Genomic DNA, 20,027 nt, shown 5'->3' with positions numbered 1-20,027 from the left:
CGGAACTCTCAACCACTGCGCCACCAGGGAAGCCCATGCCCTGTTTCTTTTGTTTTTGTTGCTTTTTTACTTTCAAGGTAACTTTATACTTTCCATGTGTAAACAGAAGTTCAAATTAAATTTTTCATTTTTCTTATAGACTTGGAATAAATTATTTAAAAAATTATCAATTTATGTTCATTTTTGTACAAAGTTTTTCTAGAAGTTACAAGGAGATAACTACCTGTTTACAGACAAAAAAGGACTCTAACAACAATTTCTTTTCAGGGTTTATTTCTAAATAGACTGAAGTTTATTGTCATTCCTTTCCCTCAATCCAATCAATTTTTAAATAAGTGAGCTTTACACCTATTCTACAGGTAATATTACATTTGTTTGTCAATTCATGGAGAAAACTATGCTATATTTCAAGATTATATGAGAACAGAATTCCTGACAATCTCTAAGATACATCTGAGTCAGGAATTTTGTTCTCTAGAGTGCATCTTAGAGAGCCAAAGAAATCTGTAGCTACATTGTCTTGGAAACACAGCAAGTCTCTAATTCAATAGGAAATAGATACTTCAGAGACTATACTTACAAAAATCATATTCAAAACAAATCTCATATCACCACAAGATTACAAACCTTGCCTTGTTGCATTGAACAATCTACACATCCTACTTGAATATTTCCATGTTTAGCTCCTGGGATTATTTGCAGTCTTTCAAAATCACTTCCCAGTATAACAATGTCACATCCAGAGGCATAAGCCTAAAAACAAACAAAAAAATGAACAAAGTAAAATAAAAATGATAAAGTTGTCAAGAAAATATTTATCATGTAGAACACTGGCGTTAAATATTGTTTTAACAGACTAATTTTAAATATTTTTAAAAATCTTTATTATTTGAGAATATTCCCCTTACCTCCCATATATAGTCCCATCAGTCAGTCCTTTCTGCAAAATATATACCAATTCCTTTCACTTTTTCCATCTCCACTGAATGCTACTGCCCTTATCTAAACTACCATAATCTCTCTCCTACATTATTGTTTATACTCTGACTGCTTCCATTCTTGCTTCCCTCTAATTCCTTTCCACACACAGACAAGAGTGATCTTTTAAAAATGTTTATTACACCAAGTAATTTTCCCTTCAATAGTTTCCTCATCGCACTTGGAATAAAATCTCAACTTCTTACCAATGTCAATGCCCTAAATGATTGTCCTAATTCCCCAAATCCATCTCAAGCTACTCTTTCATTCCCTCAATTGGCTCCTGCCCTTACATTGCCCTTCTTTCTGTTTCTTGGGCGTAACAATCTTTTTTCACCTCAAGGTGGTTTACCTTCCTTCTAACTGCCTGGTCTTTGTCTAACTAGCTTCTTTCCAACATTCATGTCTCAGTTCCTGAATATACTCATATTGATCAATATTCTTCCCCCCTCCCCTAATTACTTTCCATCACACTACTCTTTTTCTTCTTCATAGCATATATCACGATTTGTAAATATCTTGCTTGTTATCCATTTCCATTACTACAAGTTAAGGTCCAAGACGAAAAGGTAGGGTTCAAGTTTATCTTGTTCTCTGCTCTTAGATCACAGGAGTTTCTTCCATTTAAGAGTACATGGCTGTCGTCCTAGAATTTACATGCAGCATAATTCTGAAAATAAAATATCTATCACAAACTGCTTTCCATCCTAAGTTCTTAAAATTTTAGTAATTCTTTACTTTCTCATCACTTTTGCACATATACATACACCTTACTTAATGTAAAAAATATTATACTTAATATATACTTCATGACCGTAATTCCTACCAAAGCCAAAATGGTTCTGTACAAGCTACCAAAAAATATTAGAAAAGGGACTTGAAAGAACATACAAATAAATTTGCTCACATTACCAACAAGAAAATGAGGCCTAAATTGGCCGACAACTTCTTAGTGGCAGAGTGGGCTTGAGAACTCTGATCTCTTGATTTTTGATCTAGTGCTATTTTGATGTCAGAACAGGAACTTCCCTAGTTAAGCATGCTTGTCTGGAATTTTCCTAAAAGGAATTAGGGGAAATCAAGTCTGTTTCTACTAGTGCCACACAGCGGAAAAAACTGGCTCAGTAAACAAACAAAAAACCTCATGATGGTCTGCTCACCTAGGTATAAATATCCACAATAGGATCATAAGGCTTGTCACAAGACTAACAGCCAGAATAAATTCCAAAAACTAATTTATGAAAAATGTCATTAACAATACTCTAAAATACCTTAATATTTTAGAAACTGATTTTCTCCTGAATATTGAATTTTGATAAAATACTGATTGTCACTGTTTACCAAAATACTGTATTAAATTTGGAATGTTTACAATGTAGATTTCCTCCTCACTAAACAAAATTTTTTCAGTTTCCATTAACTAGAATATATATATATATTTTAAAATGTGTTCATAACTTTGCCTTCTTTTTGTTTACCTGCAATTATATATCTACTTACAGATATTGTGTTGCACCTATTTTTGTCAATCAGGACTCTAAGTTTTCCTGAATTAAGTCTACATGAATCCTGAAGTACCTCACAAAATTACTGTTTAATTCAACAAGTATTAAACATTTATAAACTTGATAAATGCAAAGTTACCTCAGAAATAAACATCTATCCCTATAGAAAGATGCCAACTTATAATACAAATGAACCTTGATCATTCAAAGACTTATCCAGTTCTGGATTACCCTTGTTCTTTTGCTGCTGCTATTATACTATCACTGCCTGTCAGTTAATTTTTCCTTAGTGACGGCACTAGAAGGTGCAAAGCTATCTATCCCTAGTTTTGGTAAACTTTAAATTGAATAAAAATTATTGATCTTCATCTGGAATATCTCTGTCATTTAGTCCTCACTTTCTTCTTTCAGAGTTATAACTAATGGATGGCAATAAACTGGTAAATGGGGAAAAAACAAAGAACAAATATAACGAACTGCAGTTCACACTTCATCAGTTGACTATTATCCTTGGGGCTTATAATAAGAAAACCTCCTGGTTTTCTTGACTACAGAATTTTAATTTTTATAGTTTATTTGACTGTATAATTAATTAAATATAAAATGCATTAAAGACTCAAACTCTATTTGTGCTTTGTTCTATTTCTGAATCATTTTCAAGAATGTGTAAACATCTCCTTAAAAATCCTGCTGTGCACAGAATACTGGTTGAATAAACTGTGGTACATAGCCACGATGGAGTATTAAACAGCTATAAAAAGAATGAGGAACAAATCTATGAACTGACTTAGAGTGATTTCTAAGGGATTTTATAAAGTGGAAAAAAAAAAAGTAGCAAAGAGCATATATGGCAATTTTTTGTGTGTAAGGAACAAGGAAAATAAAACACATGTACCTGGCTTGCTACAAAAAGGAACAAAGGGAGAATAAAACTAGGGAAAATTGAAGTTGGATACCTACAAAAGGGGAGAAGATGAAGTGGAAGCAAAGAATAACACTTCTGAGTATAACTTTTTATATACTTACAACTTCTTTTTAAAATTGAAGTATAACTGACCTACAGCACTCTGTTAGTTCCAGGTGCACAACACCGTGATTCTACATTTCCATACATTATAAAGTGATCATCATTAAGTCTAGTTATTATGTGTCACCATACAAAGGTATTACAGTATTGACTATATTCCCCATGCTGTACATTTAATGCCCATGACTCATTTATTTTGTAACTGGAAGTTTCTATTTCTTAATCTCCCTTACCTATTTCACTTATCACTCCCACCTCCCCCTTCCCTCTGCTCTGGCAACCACATTTGTCCTCTGTATCTATGAGTCTGTTACTGTTCTGCTGTTTGTTCATTTGTTTTGTTTTTTAGATTCCACATATAAGTGAAATCATATGGTATTTGTCTTTGTCTGACTTACTTCACTTAGCATAATACCCTCCAGGTCCACACATATTGTCACAAATGGCAAGATTCCATTCTTTTTTTATGGCTGAGTAATATTCTACTGTGTGTGTACACATGTATATACACACACACACACACACACACACACACACACACACACACACACCCCTTTATCCATTCATCTACCAGTGGACACTAGTTATGACTTTTGAAACACGTTAACATCATACATATTCAAAAAATTGATTTAAATCAGTCAGAATGGGGGGGAGGTGAAACAAAGGAACTAAGTACATTTCAAACAAATACTATATCTACACTGAAAGAAAGAAGGCAGGAAGGAACTAAGTAACTTATGAACACAGAATTTGACTATATGTTTGCAGCCTTGGAGAGTGAGAAGGAAAAAACTAGTCTTCCGTGTTTCTCCTTTGCTCTCACATTATTACCACATTCACAACACTTCTGACAACAGATGTGGGGGGGGGGTTAACCACACCAAGCAAGCAATTATGTGACACCAACTGAGTATCCTACAATTTAACTCAGTCCTGACACTATCTGCCTGGAGATAGCATCAGATCCCACAAGTTAAGGGCTCAGCCTTAACTGAGACTGCCCTCCACTTCAGATGCTAATCACAAGTAGGAGGTCCTCAGATTACCCACAACTTCTGTCCCAGACAAAGGTTCCCATGACCTCTTCCCCCTTGGATTTATTTGCTAAAACAGTGCGAAGAACTCGGGAAACACTTATGCTTACCAGTGTGATAAAGGATACAAATAAACAGCCAGAAAAAGAGATGGGGGCGGGGAGGGGGGCACTTTTTTGTGCTTTCCTCTATCTTTCATTCACTGTAGTCATCTGAGCCTATTTTTTCTTCTTGACAGGGCCAAATGCTAAGTGCTTTTCACTGGTATCCCATTTAATCCTCACAACAAATCCTGTGAGATATTTACTATAATCAATCCATTTTACTGATAAGGAAGCTCGAACTTAGATTGAGTAATTGGCTCAAGTCTCAGAGCTAGTATCAGACACAAATGAGACTGAAAGCAAGTTATAACTAATGGGAAAGAACATGCTCTTCCTCCTTCTGCTATGCTGCCATAGAATGCCTTATAAATAAACATGATGTGAATTTAATAACTGTCCCCTAATTTCTTCCTATAATTAAAAATGACTTCTTTGGATGTAAAGCAACCAGAATTCCCATAACTGCTGATACGAATGTAAAATAAAATGGTCCCACTACTTTGGAAAGCTAAACACAGGCACACTCAATGATCCAGCAATTCTACCTCTAAGTTTATACCCAACAGAAATGTGTCTATATGTACACTAAGAGACATGTACAAGAACATTCATAGCTATTCATAAAAGCTCCAAAGTAGAACCAACTCAAACATATAATAGAATGCATAAATAAACTGTAGTATATATATTTTAAATGGATAGCCACCAAGGACCTACTGTATAACACAGGGAACTCTGCTCAATATTCTGTAACAACCTAATTGGGAGAACAATTTGAAAAAGAATAGATACTTATAACTGAATCACTTTGTTGTACACCTGAAACTAACACAACATTGTTAATCAACTGTACCCCAATGTAAAAAAAAAATTTTTAAAAAAAACTGCAGTATAATCATACAATGGAATACCATAAAGCAATGGTTCTCAAACTCTCTGGTTTCAGTAATCCTTTGTACACTTAAGAAAATACTGAGGATAACCACCCTAGCTTCTCCCTCCCCAAGAGCTTTAGTTTGTGTGGGTTATCACTATCAATATTTATTCTTTTAGAAAACTGAGAAAATATAATACACTAATTGATAAGGTAATCAAAACATCCCAACAAATAAAAGCCCAGGACCAGTTGGCTTTACCAGTGAGTTCTACCAAACATTTAAAGAATAATTAACACCAATCCTTCTCAAACCCTTCCAAAAAACTGAAGAGGCCATTTAACAAGGTCAACATTACCGTTATACCAAAGCTACACAAGGCACTATAAGAAAAGAAAATTACAGACCAATTTCCCTGAAGAATATAGATGCAAAAATCTTGAACAAAATACTAGCAAACTGATTTCAAGAGCACATTAAAAAGATCTTATACCATAATCAAGTGGGATTTACCCCTGGGATGCAAGGAAGGTTCCATAAAGGCCATATATGACAAGCTTATAGCTAATATACTCAATGATAAAAAGCTAAAAGCTTTCCTCTAAGATCAGGAAAAAGACAAGGATGCACACACTCCCACCAATTCTATTCAACATAATATTGGAAGTCCTAGCCAGAGCAATTAGGCAAGAAAAAGAAATAAAAGGCATTCGAATCAGAAAGGAAGATGTAAAATTGTCTGTTTGCAGAAGACAAGATATTACATATAGAAACCCTAAAGATTCCACCAAAAAACTGTTAGAACTAAGAAATGAACTCAGCAAAACTGCAGAATACAAAATCAACATACAAAAATCAACTGCATTTCTATATGCTAACAATAAACTATTCAAAAAAGAAATTAAGAAAATCCAATTTACAATAGTATCAAAAAGAATAAAATACTTAAGAGTAAATGTAACCAAGGTGAAAAGTCTTGTACACAGAAAACTGTAAGACATTGATTAAAGAAGCTGACAACACAAATAAATGAAAAGACATCTTCTGTTCTTGGACTGGAAGAATTAATATTGTTGAAATGTCCATACGACACAAAACCATCTATAGATTCAATGTAATCTCTCTATCAAAATTCCAGTGGCATTTTTCACATAGGGAAAAAAAAAAATCCTAAAATTCACATGGAACCACAGAAGACCCCAAATAGCCAAAGCAATCTTAAAGAAAAACTAAGCTGGAACCATCACATTTCCTTATTTCAAACTATGTTGCAAAGCTATAAAAATCAAAACAGTATGGTATTGGCATAAAAACAGACACATAGGCCAAAGGAACAGAATCATGAGCCCAGACATAACCCACACATATATGGTCAACTAATCTTTGACAAAGGTGCCAAGAATATACAACAGAGAAAAGACAGTTTCTTCCATAAATTGATGCTGGGAAAACTGTACATCCACATACAAAAGAATAAAATCGGACCCTTGTCTTACATTACACGCAGAAATCAACTCAAAAATGGATTAAAAACTTAAACCTAAAACCTGAAACCACAAAACTCCTAGAACAAAACATAGGCGAAAAGGCCCTTGACAATTAGTGATGATTTTTTGGACACCAAAAGCACAAGCAACAAAAGCAGTAATAAATAAGTAAGACTACATTAAACTGAAAAGCTTCTGCACAGCAAAAGAAACCACCAACAAAATGAAAAGGCCACCTAAAAATGGGAGAAAATATTTGCAAACCTTATCTGATAAAAAGTTAATATCTAGGGCTTCCCTGGTGGTGCAGTGGTTGAGAGTCTGCCTGCTGATGCAGGGGACACGGGTTCGTGCCCCGGTCCGGGAAGATCCCACATGCCGTGGAGCGGCTAGGCCCGTGAGCCATGGCTACTGAGCCTGCGCATTCGGAGCCTGTGCTCCGCAACGGGAGAGGCCACAACAGTGAGAGGCCTGCATACCGCAAAAAAAAAAAAAAAAAAAGTTAATACCTAAAATACATAAGGAACTCATATAACTCATTACCAGAAATGAACAATCCAATTAAAAATGGGTAGAAGGCTCAGACATTTTTCCAAAGAAGATGTACAAATGTCCAACAGGTACATGAAGAGATGTTCAACATCACTACTCATCAGGGAAATGCCAATCAAAACTGGATGAGATATCACTTCATATCCATTAGGATGCTATCAACAAAAAGATAAAAGTGTTGGTGAAGATGTGAAGAAAGGGAATCTTTGTGCACTCTTGGTGAATGTAGATTGGCACAGCCACTGTAAAAAACAGTATGGAAGAGTCCTGAAAAAATTAAAAGCAGAACTACCATATATTCCACCAATCCAACTTCTAGGATTATATCCAAAGATGATGAAATCTCTGTAAGAGATATCTGCACTCCCATATTCATTTCAGCATTGTTCACAATAGCCAAGATATGGAAACAACCTAAGTGTCCATCAGTGAATGAATGGATAAAGAAAATATGTTTTACACACACACAAACACAAAAGAATATTATTCAGTCATAAAAAAGAAGAAAATTCTGCCACTTGTGACAACCTTGCAGGCATTATGCTAAGTCAGACAGAGAAAGACAAATAATGTATTCCACTTATATGTGGAATCTAAAAACATTGTACTAATAGGAACATTGTACTAACAGAATAGAACGGTGGTTGCCAGGGGCTATGGATGGGGGAAATGGGAGATGTTGGTCAAAGGATACAAACTTCCAGTTATAAGATGAATAAGTTCCAGGGATCTAATGTACGGCATGGTGACTATAGTTAACAATATTGTATTGTACAGTTGCAAGTTGCTATTAGAATTAAGCTTTAATGTTCTCATCATAACAACAACAAAATGGTAATTATGTGAGTTAAAAGATATGTTAACTAACCTTATTGTGGTAAAGATTTCACACTATATATGTGTATCAAATCATCACACTGCACACCTTAAACTTACACAATTTTCATGTAAACTGTATGTCAATAGAGCTTGGGGGAAAAAAATAGAGAGATGAATCTGTACAGAAAATCCAAACTGGATATCATGCAAAAATCACTTGAAATAAACATATCTTCTTATGGATATTTTTAATATATTATTAAAATTAATTCAATCTCTAGAGTTTATACAACATGATGAGTTAATAAGCATGGAAATACACGAAAACAAACTTTAATTCAAAATGGGCTCTGCACCCAAAGTTCATAGCGGCACTATTTACAACAGCCAAGACATGGAAGCAACCTAAGTGTCCATCAACAGATGAATGGATAATGATGTGGTACATATATACAAAGGACTATTACTCAGACATAAAAAAGAATGAAATATTGCCATTTGCAGTGACATGAATGGACCTAGAGAATATCATACTAAGTGAAGTCATACAGAGAAAGACAAATATTGTATGATATTACTTATATGTGTAATCTAAAAAATAATACAAATGAATCCATATATAAAACAGAAACAGACTCACAGACATAGAAAACAAGCTTATGGTTACCAAAGGGAAAAGGGAGGGGGGCAAGTGATAAATTAGGAGTATGGAATTAACAGATACAAACTACTATACATAAAACAGATAAGCAACAGGATTTACTGTATAATACAGGGGACAATATTCTTGTAATAACCTATAATAGAACATAATCATATATATGTGTGTGTATACACATACACACACACACACACACACACACACACACGCACACACAATCTCCAAATCACTTTTCTGGACACCTGAAACCAACACAGTATTTATGAATCAACTGTACTTCAATTTTAAAAGTCAATCAATGTAATTCACACGTAAACAAAATAAAGAAGAAAAAATAAATAAAATGGGCTGTGTGTGATTTTAAAATAATCCATTTTACTAAATTCTTAAATAAAAATAACCCATCTCCCTGGTTTTAAATAAAAACCTAAGATGTAATACTACACATAACATTCTAAACCAAAATCTAAAACTAGTTTTATAGATTTTTTCCAAAATAAATTGTTCTGAAAAATTCATTTCAAGGTGCCCTATTACTATCAAAACAAAAAGAACAGCACTGGTTCATCAAATAAATTGCCGCACTACCTAAGCTTCAAAATTAATATGTATATATTGTAATTGGTACACTAGCTGCTTCTGTCAAAAGATCTGTAATCAGAATAACTTATTATTACTAAGCAATGAAAATTAAATTGAGAAACGAAAATCCTTTTATTAGGCATACATAATATTGGGTTTACTAACTTTGAGACTAAACAAGGTGCAAAGAAAGAACTGAGTTCATATGTGTGCTTTCAAGCATACAATTGAAACATGATTTTTAACTTTAAATTTGGCAGACAACCTTCTCCAATATTCAAAAATTACCCAAGGCTGCAACAGTCAACATTCTAATTTGGAAATCCTGTGATTTCTGTACTTAGATTTCCTGTTTTCTCTGTTTTGTTTTAACCAACCACACCAGGTAAATATCCCAAAGAATTTCTTCCTGGTATACTTCCTGGTTAAATGAGTTATGTTTGGCATGTTGTAATTAACATTATTCTCATTTTTTTAAACACAACATTAAGAATTCGTATTACTTCAATAATTTTAAAGGAACCTTAATACTATTTAAAACATAAAATTTTTAAATAGGCTAAATATGTAAAAAGAAGTCCAATTTGTACTCGTAATAGCATATGAGTACCACAAAAATCATTCTTTCTCCAGATACAAAAAGTATCAAACTTTCCCCTCCTGTATCTCTCCATCCACAAACATTAACATGCTTCTCCAAAATAAGAACCTCCTATAAAGGTTTCCCTACAGTGAACAAAACAAAAAGTTAAACTACTATTACAGAAAGAAGGAGAATGCTAATTCAGCCTCCATTTCTCTCCCAACACCCAGATAGCTGCAGTCAGTCTTTTGACTTCTAATCTGGGTCCCCTTGGCTGGGAACACAGAGTTGTCTAATACAAAAGGGAGTCTGGAGTTATTACATGTTTGTTATCCCTCGTATAACAAAGGCATTTAAATTCCAAGCTAGAGACTGCAAGTCCTAAATATTAACACAATCTCTCTCTTGGAAATTATCTCCCTTTCCATTTCAGTAAAAACACAATTTCAACACTAAGTATGGATAATCTATTGCATGCACAGAAACATTAGAAAATCCAGATTCTAACTAACTATGCCTGTTTTTAACTTATTATTTGTCTTTTACAAATAAAATTTTTAGTCTAAAAACAAAAGTTGTCAACAGATTAGGACCAGGTTGCTCATATACTTTCACTCTAAAGACAGTATGAAATTAACAAGGGAAAAGGAGTGAGAGAAAAATTCATGTAAATAAAGAAAAATTAAAGAATTTTTGCTTCGGATATCTGAAATCTCTCCTGGTTACTCACCTGATATTTATGGCAAAATGCGTAATAAATGACTTTGGAAAAAAATTTTTAAACTTTAATTGAAGTATTTTATTTGGACTCAAATCTAAATTATTAAAAATATTTTTAAAAAAAACAATTTTTAATTACATAGATAAGGCTTCTTTATCTATTAGTCATCAATTCAACCAATATTTATTAAGCACTTTTTATGTGCTATGCATTATAATGAGTTTAGCCTTTATAATAACTGACATTTTTAAGGGTTTTACAGGTACTAAGCAATGAACTTAGCACTTTTTCATGTAACAGCCCTATGAATAAGTTCTTCTTTAGCCCCACTTTACAGATAAGAAAAAAAGAAATTCAAAGAATGTAAAAGGACTTGCCCACGGATACATAACTAACTATAAGGACTAGGTTGGAAATCAAATTCAGATGATGACTCTACTATTAGGTAATACCAGTACTTCAATCACTGTTCCAGGCACTCACAATGAAACTGTGGAAGACATACACAAGGCAAGACAGGTCACTAATATAATGAAAGTGCAAATAAAGTGCTTTGAAAGTATAAGAGAAAAGGTCACTGCCTACTAGAAGCTTTCTTATTAAGAGAAAAGTCAAAATTGTTTGATGCCAGTTTAAGTAGTAAAAAAGTATCTAATACTTACATATACTAACTATATTAGTAATTTCATATTTTAAAATCAAGAATCCATGAGAAATGGCACTCAATTTCATTTCAATTTAAAACCTGTCAGACTATTCAAAAAACGAGATCTCATCTCTTGTAATCTTTCAAAACAAGAACAAATAAGTTATCTGCAAACATGCAAAGAGATGAACTACGAATGTAAAGTCTGTCTTTAGAGAAGGCATAATGTAACAGGACAAACAAAGTAATTCTTCAAGTGGGCCTGCAAGAGGAAGATTTCATGTCCCTAGCTCAAGTAAAACTGGAATTTGGAGAGAGTTTTTTAGTCTGCACATACCATCTACCAATAATGTTTGCTCTCTTTCTATGAAAAGAAAAAGAAGCCAAAATCAAAAGAGGTTAAAAACAAAATTCAAGGAGTAAACAACAGATTCCACATTTTAGCAAAGACAGTAATTTCAAGAGAGATAAATTTAAGATGTATATAGTGTCCAGTAGACTGAGGGCAAGAAACTTGGTTTATAACGGAATATCAATTTAATGTTAGAGAGTCAGGGATGGATTAGCTGCAAAGGAAAAAAGATGATTGTTAATAAACTATCACCAAAATTATAGAGACCTGGGATCTCTTTATACTAAATAACAACAAAATGTTTATTTTTACCTTATTTACTGGACTGATTCCTGAGATCTGGAAGAAATCTGCAGTAGGCTTGGTGGGAGATGATTAAAGCCTGGTCTATGGAAACAGACTTTAAAATTCAGTAGAACTGTGCAACAAGCTACATGATGGCGTAGGATAGTCTCATCTTTGGTACATTAACTCATTTCTCCTTTAACATAACAGAAGCATTCACCAAGATTTTATATACACTTAGAAGGATCATCTAGGTGTATAAATAGGCCATCATATTGTATATGCTTTCAAGTTCATATCACTGCTTACATAGATTCTGAATGCCTTCTTAGAAAAAGTTGTTAGAATTTACATTGGAGGAAGCACTCATATAATTTTAGGAGATGACAGAGAATGTAATGTTACCATCCTATAATCTCCCACTAGCAAAATCTTCTTAGGATGATCTTTATTTTCTAAATAGCAAGAGCAGTGAGCAATGTTCAACTGCAGGGAGACTATGGTTGCCCACTGAGACCCTCAGAGTTCACCCTCCTCTTGGGCATTGAAGCAAGGTCAACATTTAGAATTAGAATCTCTAAAACTGCTAGTGTCAAGTGCAAGTTAAGGTGTGTATGAGTCACTCTACAGGGGAGGTACAGACTCTATTCGAAAGCAAAGTACTTGGTTGGCACAGATCTAAAAGCACAATTCAGGTATTAAATGCCCACACCATGTTAAATAATGACTACTTTTTTTTCCTATTATTTATTCCGACTGATAAAAAAAAGTCAAAATCCTTTGAGAAGAAAACCTAGGGCATCTACTAAGATGTTTATTTTGTTTCACTTTTTTATGCAAAATTAAGTTTTAATCACAACTAAGAGATAGCTATTCAAGTTGTAGCAAAAATCATGAGCACTATACATATATTCAGATATAGGCTATCATGTGCAATACTGACTTATAGCTTGAAATTATTATAAAAACCATACTTAATTCTTTAAAAAAAAACCGCTATAGTTAAGGCAGAAAATGTCAATATACTGATAAAAAGCAAAAGTTTGGGGCCCTCTTCCTTTCACTATCTGGGGAAAACAAATGAAAAACAAGACACTTTCATTTAAACTTTAACCTGGAATTACCACTACACACCAAAGAGGAATTTTACTGAGAAACAGTAATGCAACTTTTAGTAATTAATGTGAACAATCTAAAATAAATATAAGCCTCCCAGGACTACTAAACTGTTACATATGGAATTCAAAGGATAGCAGGAGTGAACCATTTACGAAAAATAGTTTTTTCTTTCCAAAGTTATTCCCAGTGAATTTAAAGAAAAATAAGTGAAAAGCACTGTTTTCACTCAGCGCTAGTTGTTGACAGCTACCTGTTTTTAAGACACCCATTCTTTTCCACTACAAAGACACTTGACCTAAACTTAGAGGAAGAAATGAAACCAATCCCAACTATTCCTCAACTTGACAATTAGAGCCTATGGAGTGGGGCAATAAAAAGCCCACATACACATTACACACCAACGATTCTCGGATAAACGATTTTAGTAAACCTCCCCAGCCCAAGGACGTCAGATTAAAAACTTTAAAAATCCTACAACACATTCTAACTTCCGAGTTTAGCCTCTGTACATTAAGTAACTCAATGACCGAAGCGTTACTGCCTCCTTCGTTCTCAAAGGCCAGGTACGCCGGCCCTAAGGAGCTAGGACCTCCGTAGGGGACGCCCCGCGAGGGCAACGAGGCTTTCTCGGCCTCTGCCCGTCACTCTGGGCCAAGCCCGGCTGACTCAGGGGCGCGGACTCGCCACGGGCGACGCGGGAGCCTCCCTCACTCACCGTGAAGCGCTGGTCGCCGACGCTGCCCACGGAGAAGCAGTGGTCGCCGGGGTTCACAGCCCCGGTCAGCACCTGGTGCAGGTTCATGTCGGCGCCTTAATCCAGCAACGGATGTCGCGTCCGGCTCATGCCCGGGGTCAGCGGCCGCTTCCCTCCCTCTTTCCCTCACGGGCGGCGGCTGCTCTTGAGAGGAGACGGCGGCAGCGCCAGGCGCCAGGAGCGGGGGCCGCTCAGCTGCGGCCCGCAGCACATCCCGAGCCCGCGCGGGCGAGGCCCGGAGGGGGCGGACCGGCGAGCGGGCGGAGCGCCGCGCTCTTCCGCGCACCTGTCACAACCCGCGCGGGCCCAGGTGAAACTCGGGGTTGACCCAGCGGCCGCGACCCCGGGCCGACTCACCGGCCAGGAGGGACACGCCGTCCACAACACCTCCTCTGGGTTCTGGGTGGCTGGCCCGGACCGAACCCGAATGGCGCAAGCAGCACCCGCTAGTCTTCGGCCCCCTAACCTGGCTTTTCCCTGCTCCGGTGCCGGCCACCCCCACTGGCCTCGGCGGCTCTCTACGCGTCGCTAGGTCCCTTTGGCGGAAATATCGCGAGATTCTCGCGGCGAAAAGGAACACTGCGGTAAACGATTTACTTTTTTACCACAGTGTGCAGCACGGCAAGTGGAAAACGCCTCTTCGAGTGAGATGTTGGCCAATCCAGAGATCCAGTCCACCTAAGGCTCCGCCCACTGCTGAGGACAGACCAATCTCTTTGAGGCTTGTGAGGGACGATAAGCGTTTGAATGTTGAACGTAAGGAACCTAGTAAAAATATAAAGAGCCTTGGAAGAGGTAAGGGTTGTCAAATTATGCTTTAGGTTGGGGCTTAATCTGACTGTTGGGCCAGAAAGCTTAAAAGGGAGAAGGGCATTATAAATGCAGTTGCGGAGTCTTCGGTCCCGGTAGAGACTACAAGTCCCAAGAAGCACCGCTCCCCTAGGCGTCCCGCGAATACTCCAAGTGAATGTGAACCCTGCAGTGTCTCTGTCCCCGCGCAATGGTTACCTCGGCAGGACGCGCGTTTCCAGTTCGCTAAAAAGGAAAATTTTGAAAGGTTTAAACATTTGACAAGTACTAAAATGAAGGGTTTTCGCCAATGTTTAACTTAACATTCGTTTTGAAGTAGTGCTGATAACAGTACTGCACCAGCCCTGCGTTGAGCTGTTTTGGAAAAACCTAAGAATTCCAGAATGTTTAGTGTCACAGTCTCAACTGTGAGATTCAACTCTAATTGTATTTTAAGACAAGTTTTGTATTATTATTGATAAACATCTCTTTATGTCTCCTCCCAGGTAACCTCTTAGGGACAAACTGTCCTGTATCCCAAGTGTCTAGCGCAGTGCGCTTTCCAACCTAGGTGTTCAGAAAATGTTAAATGAGTGAATGTAAATAGGAACTCCCCACCAAAAAAAAAGAAAAAGTAGTTTTTTTAAAAAAATTGGTGAACTGATTTTGATTTTATATCCTTTTCTTGTGGTAAAAAAACAAAAAACAGAAAGCAAAACAAACAACCCCCCAAAAAGTTCACACTATTACTTGGGTAGGAGGAGTACTGGTAATTTTATTTCCTTTTGCTTTCCCTAAGTTTTTTGCACTGTACATATACTTCGTTTAGCAATAAAAAAAAGTTACTTAAAAAATAAGGTTAAGAAAAGAATCTCAAAATTAGTGGATATATGTATAACAGATATACCTTGCTGTACAGCAGAAACTAATGCAACATTGTAAATCAACTATAATAAAAACTTTAAAAAAAATAAATTTAAGAGCCATCTCCCTTTTTTTAATTTGAAAGATGTAAATGAATTCCATTATTTATCCCAGTCTCCTCATAAAAATAAGGGATTTAAAACATAACTTGTCTTAAAAAAAAAAAACCTATTTTATTGAGGTCTAACATACAGTTTAGTTTGTGTTTTAATTATTAATTCAGATTTTATTTTAAATGACTTTAAGTTAATTTTATATTTTACATCTTAAATCAAGGTTTTTCTATATTCCACATAAATTCTGTGTATAGCCCAAAGTTTAACATGTTTACTCATTCTGTTCTGCCTATCTTTTGGTTTTGAAGGGCATACTGTTTAGCAGAATAAAAGAAACTAAGGGACCTAGTAGTTAGAAAATCTGAGATCTACTCCTGATCTGTCATTTGCTGTGTGACCATGGAAAATGTCTTGTAAACTTTGTTTTCGTCATCTGTAAAATTAACAAGTTTAACCTGATTATCAACACATTTTACTTGGCATTTTTATTCCTGATAAACATCTGTTAGTTTTTTTTTTTATTATTCAAACAGAAAGTCACAAAACTTATAATCATCCTTATCAGTTCACTCAGTCCCATGTAATTAATTTTTTTTTATCTTGATCTTTTGTTAGCACTTTTATGAATTCATCAGTTTTCCATTAGAGTTCTGAAAATGCTTATTCATTCAGTTCAGCAGTATAGTCAGAAACCAGAAACCAGTACTTGTCAGAGTCTTTTCCATGAATTCCTTGAAGATGAAACCCTTTTATGGGAACATTTTTGCGAAAGCATCAGAGTACACCCAGAACTGTCTGTAAATGACAAACGACTAAAAAATGACCATGGTTAATGATTTGATGAAAGTACATAATAATGCAATTGGCAAGGAAATTTAGTTATTTCTGAGATATACATTTTAAAGTAACAACTAGAATTATGACTTATACCAGAACATATAAGATTTTTAGAAATTTCATGTAATGTCTGAAACATTTATATTAACATATTTCCATACAAACATCTGTTAGTTTTTATTAAATTCCTTCATCCTTGAAATAAACAAGAGTTTGACTCCTGGCCTAATCAGCCATTTAGACAAGTTGCTTAATCTCTCCGTGCTTTACTTTCCTTATCTGTAAAGTGGGGATAGTAATAGACTTTCTTCATACAATTATCATGAAGATTAAATGAGCACAGTGTTTAGCACATAGTCAGAATTCAATAGATGTTAGCTACTCATTATTATTATTAAATTAAATCTAACCTTTTGACATATACTTATTCTTTCTAAAGTTTTCCATATAGTGTCAAACCTCAGTCCAAATCAAATTTTCCAGTGATGTTTGAGACGCCACAAATGTTCTGAGGCCATCCCAGTCTGTATCCAAAACTATGGGACTACAGTACAACAACTAATGAAAAGTGAGGACATTCCTTTTACTCTTATTCAGAAAAAAATGCCCATTCAACAACCTATCTTTGAAGTTTAGCAGATGAACTGTTTCAATGAAACAACTAAATCCTTTTACTATATCTATTTATTCCACTACAACTACGGCCTGCTGTCTGGTTTTATATAGTCCTTGAGCTGAGAATGTTTTTTACATTTTTAAATGGTTGGAAAAAAATCAATAGAAGAAAAATATCTCATGATATATGAAAATTATATGAAATTCCCATGTCCATTAGTAAAATTTATTGGAACACAGCAATGCATAGACATTTAGATATTGTCTATGGCTACTTTCACACTACAACTGCAGAGCTGAGTAGTTTCAACAGAGACTATATATCCTGCAAAGCAAAATATTTACTGTTTGACCCATTAGAGAAAAAGTTTGCCGACCCCTAATTTATAGGAAGAATCCTCTACTGCTCTATGATCTATGAAATAGCTTTTGCTGTGCAGACTGGTTGTTGTACTGCATGACCACTCAGCTTAATTAGTAAAACATTTCATGTTGATGATTACACAAGCATCTTTAAATACATCTATTGTATCCCTGATTCCCCAATATTTATCATAGCACAGAGTAGATCCTCACTAATAGTTGAACCCTGAATATAGACAGGACCTGACTTACATATATATAAAAAGAGTCCCTGAAGAACTACCTTGGAGAAGTGGCCATAGACAATCCCTTTACTTTCAAACTGCTGCTCTTCATAGATCACCCTGTAATGTCACTCACCTCCCCCTTAACAAGGTTCTATTCAATCCTAAATCCAGTCCTGACTTCTTATGCAACTTGAGCATAACTCTGACCTTGTAGCAAAATTAGTAAGATAAGGAAATGGAAGAGATGGAGGTAAATTGTGCCTTTCATCCTCCCTTCCCTGTCCCCTCTGCCCAAAGGCCACAAGTCCACCTCCTAACACAAAAAGTCCAGGGGAATTCTTGAATCTAACTATTCCCTGATCTGTAATTGAATTTTGTTATTCTGTCCTTTGAATGCTCAAAGGCTATGTGCCTTTGTGGTTTTTCCCTTTAGTTTCTTTCATTCTTTTTTTCCCTGTAGTTTCTTTAGTTTTATTCTTCAGCTTTATTTCTAAGAAATAAAAGAGGAAGGATGGGTCTGAAAAAGGAAGTCTTTTTTTAAATAATTTTTTTTAAATAAAATTTTGCCTTATTTTGCCTTATTGCTAGCAGCAAAATCTCTTAGAAAACCAAAGTACTGTGGTTTTGGGGACTGGTAGGACAAAGAGATATGCTCTCTTCTGTGCTGGTCTTAAAGGGAAAGGGGACTTTTATCAGACTTGAGGGGTGGTTACAGTGTAAGGAAAAGCAAACAGGCTAAACTCTGAGATTTTTTTTTTTTTTTTTTGGTGGGGGGAGGAGCATATAGGAAGTCAGCTCAGATGGAGAAGTAATCAAGCCTCTTTCTCACTAGCTTATTTACTGACATCCCTGTCATTACCCTCCTCCCTGCCATCCTAAACTCATTAATATAAATCCCTTTCCTCCTAGGGCCTGTGCCAAGGGACCCACCAAGAGGGGCTTCCATCCCCACAGCCAACACCCAACAGATGAGGGAGGTCAGGAGAAAAGAGTTCCTAATCGTATAACAAAGGCTGAATCAGGAGGACTATGTTGCTGGAATTGCATGTAAGCATTCTGAACTCATTATCTCACAAAAATAATGAGGATCTCTGAGCATCTAAGATATTGACTGCCCCAGAAACCTGCCTGTATTGCCAACAGCAACCTTACTATAGAAAACTCCATCAGCAATATTATAGGTTAAATAGATATTTGAGCAATGGTATAGGACCCTAGCCATTATTTATAATACTGTTACTATAGAAAAATTAATTCCAGTACCTCTAATATTTGAAGATTAAATACTGTTGGCCATTAAATACTATTGGCTCACCCTCACTTGCTCAACTGGAGGGTTTTCCACCCATAAACAATTAAAGGGCAATTATTTATAAAAGCTAGTGTTTATTAAACACCCGATCTGCACTGTAATAGGTATTTTATTTATCTCATTTAAATCTCAACAACACTCTAAGGGTAATATCTCTGTTTTACAAATGAAGAAACCTAAACTCAAAGAAATTAAATAACTTGGCCAAGGTCATATTGCCACCCAAAGATTTGAACTCAGATCTCTTGGGCTGCAAAGGCCCTTTAAGTGTTCTCCAAAGCCCCTTGAATCCCAAAGTGGATTCAGTCAGGGCCTACTATTTACTCCCTAGCTGGCAAGATGAGAAGAGACAGGACTTCTTTAAGTTGAGTCTTCAGTGATCAGCTGGTAAAAAGAACCATCTTCCCAAAACAGTTTTCTCCTCCTTCCACAAGATGGAAGGAAAGCTCACCTCCTTACCTTGACCCACACCCAGACTATAAAGGGCAGCTTTTATTAAATGGTAAAGTAAACATCTCCAACCAGAAAACTCCCTGATACACAGACAATTATAGGTATTCATTTGGTTAAAGGCAAGTACTTCTTGGAATGTTTTGGAATTACCAATAAGTCACATGCATCAGATTGTGGGTCTTCTAACACCTACTGGAGTTTTCATTAAGGGGGAAGCAGAAGTCAAGAGATGTAATTTTGAAAGGCAAAGGAGAGGCCATGTGGAAGACAGCAGCAGGCAGTTTTGTTTAGCCGGTAGCAACTTGAGAGCATTGGGCTTTGGGAGAGTAATGAAGTGGAGGGATTATTCTAATCAAAATCCCGG

The 20,027-nt window shown here is 35.8% G+C and overlaps 1 protein-coding gene across 4 annotated transcripts in view; it reads right to left on the bottom strand.

Moving 5' to 3' along the window:
* The window catches only part of DMXL1 (Dmx like 1), a 130,782-nt gene extending 116,516 nt beyond the window's left edge, over positions 1-14,266 (bottom strand). For all 4 annotated transcript variants that reach the window (XR_003792589.1, XM_029216002.1, XM_029216003.1 and 1 more), the window contains exons 1-2: positions 14,049-14,266; positions 628-753 (exon numbers count right to left, since the gene is read on the bottom strand). Coding sequence is in view for 3 of the 4 variants with exons in the window: in XM_029216002.1 (XP_029071835.1) it covers positions 628-753; positions 14,049-14,135 (213 nt within the window). In the remaining variant the exon portion in view is untranslated. The remainder of the gene's footprint in view (positions 1-627; positions 754-14,048) is intronic.
* Between the last annotated feature and the right edge of the window lie 5,761 nt (positions 14,267-20,027).

Source organism: Monodon monoceros, unplaced genomic scaffold (assembly GCF_005190385.1).
Source record: "Monodon monoceros isolate NGI ecotype Baffin Bay Population unplaced genomic scaffold, NGI_Narwhal_1 Super_Scaffold_12, whole genome shotgun sequence".
Classification (NCBI taxonomy): domain Eukaryota; kingdom Metazoa; phylum Chordata; class Mammalia; order Artiodactyla; family Monodontidae; genus Monodon; species Monodon monoceros.
Note: the sequence above shows the minus strand (reverse complement) of the source record. Positions and strands in the feature narration are given on the sequence as shown.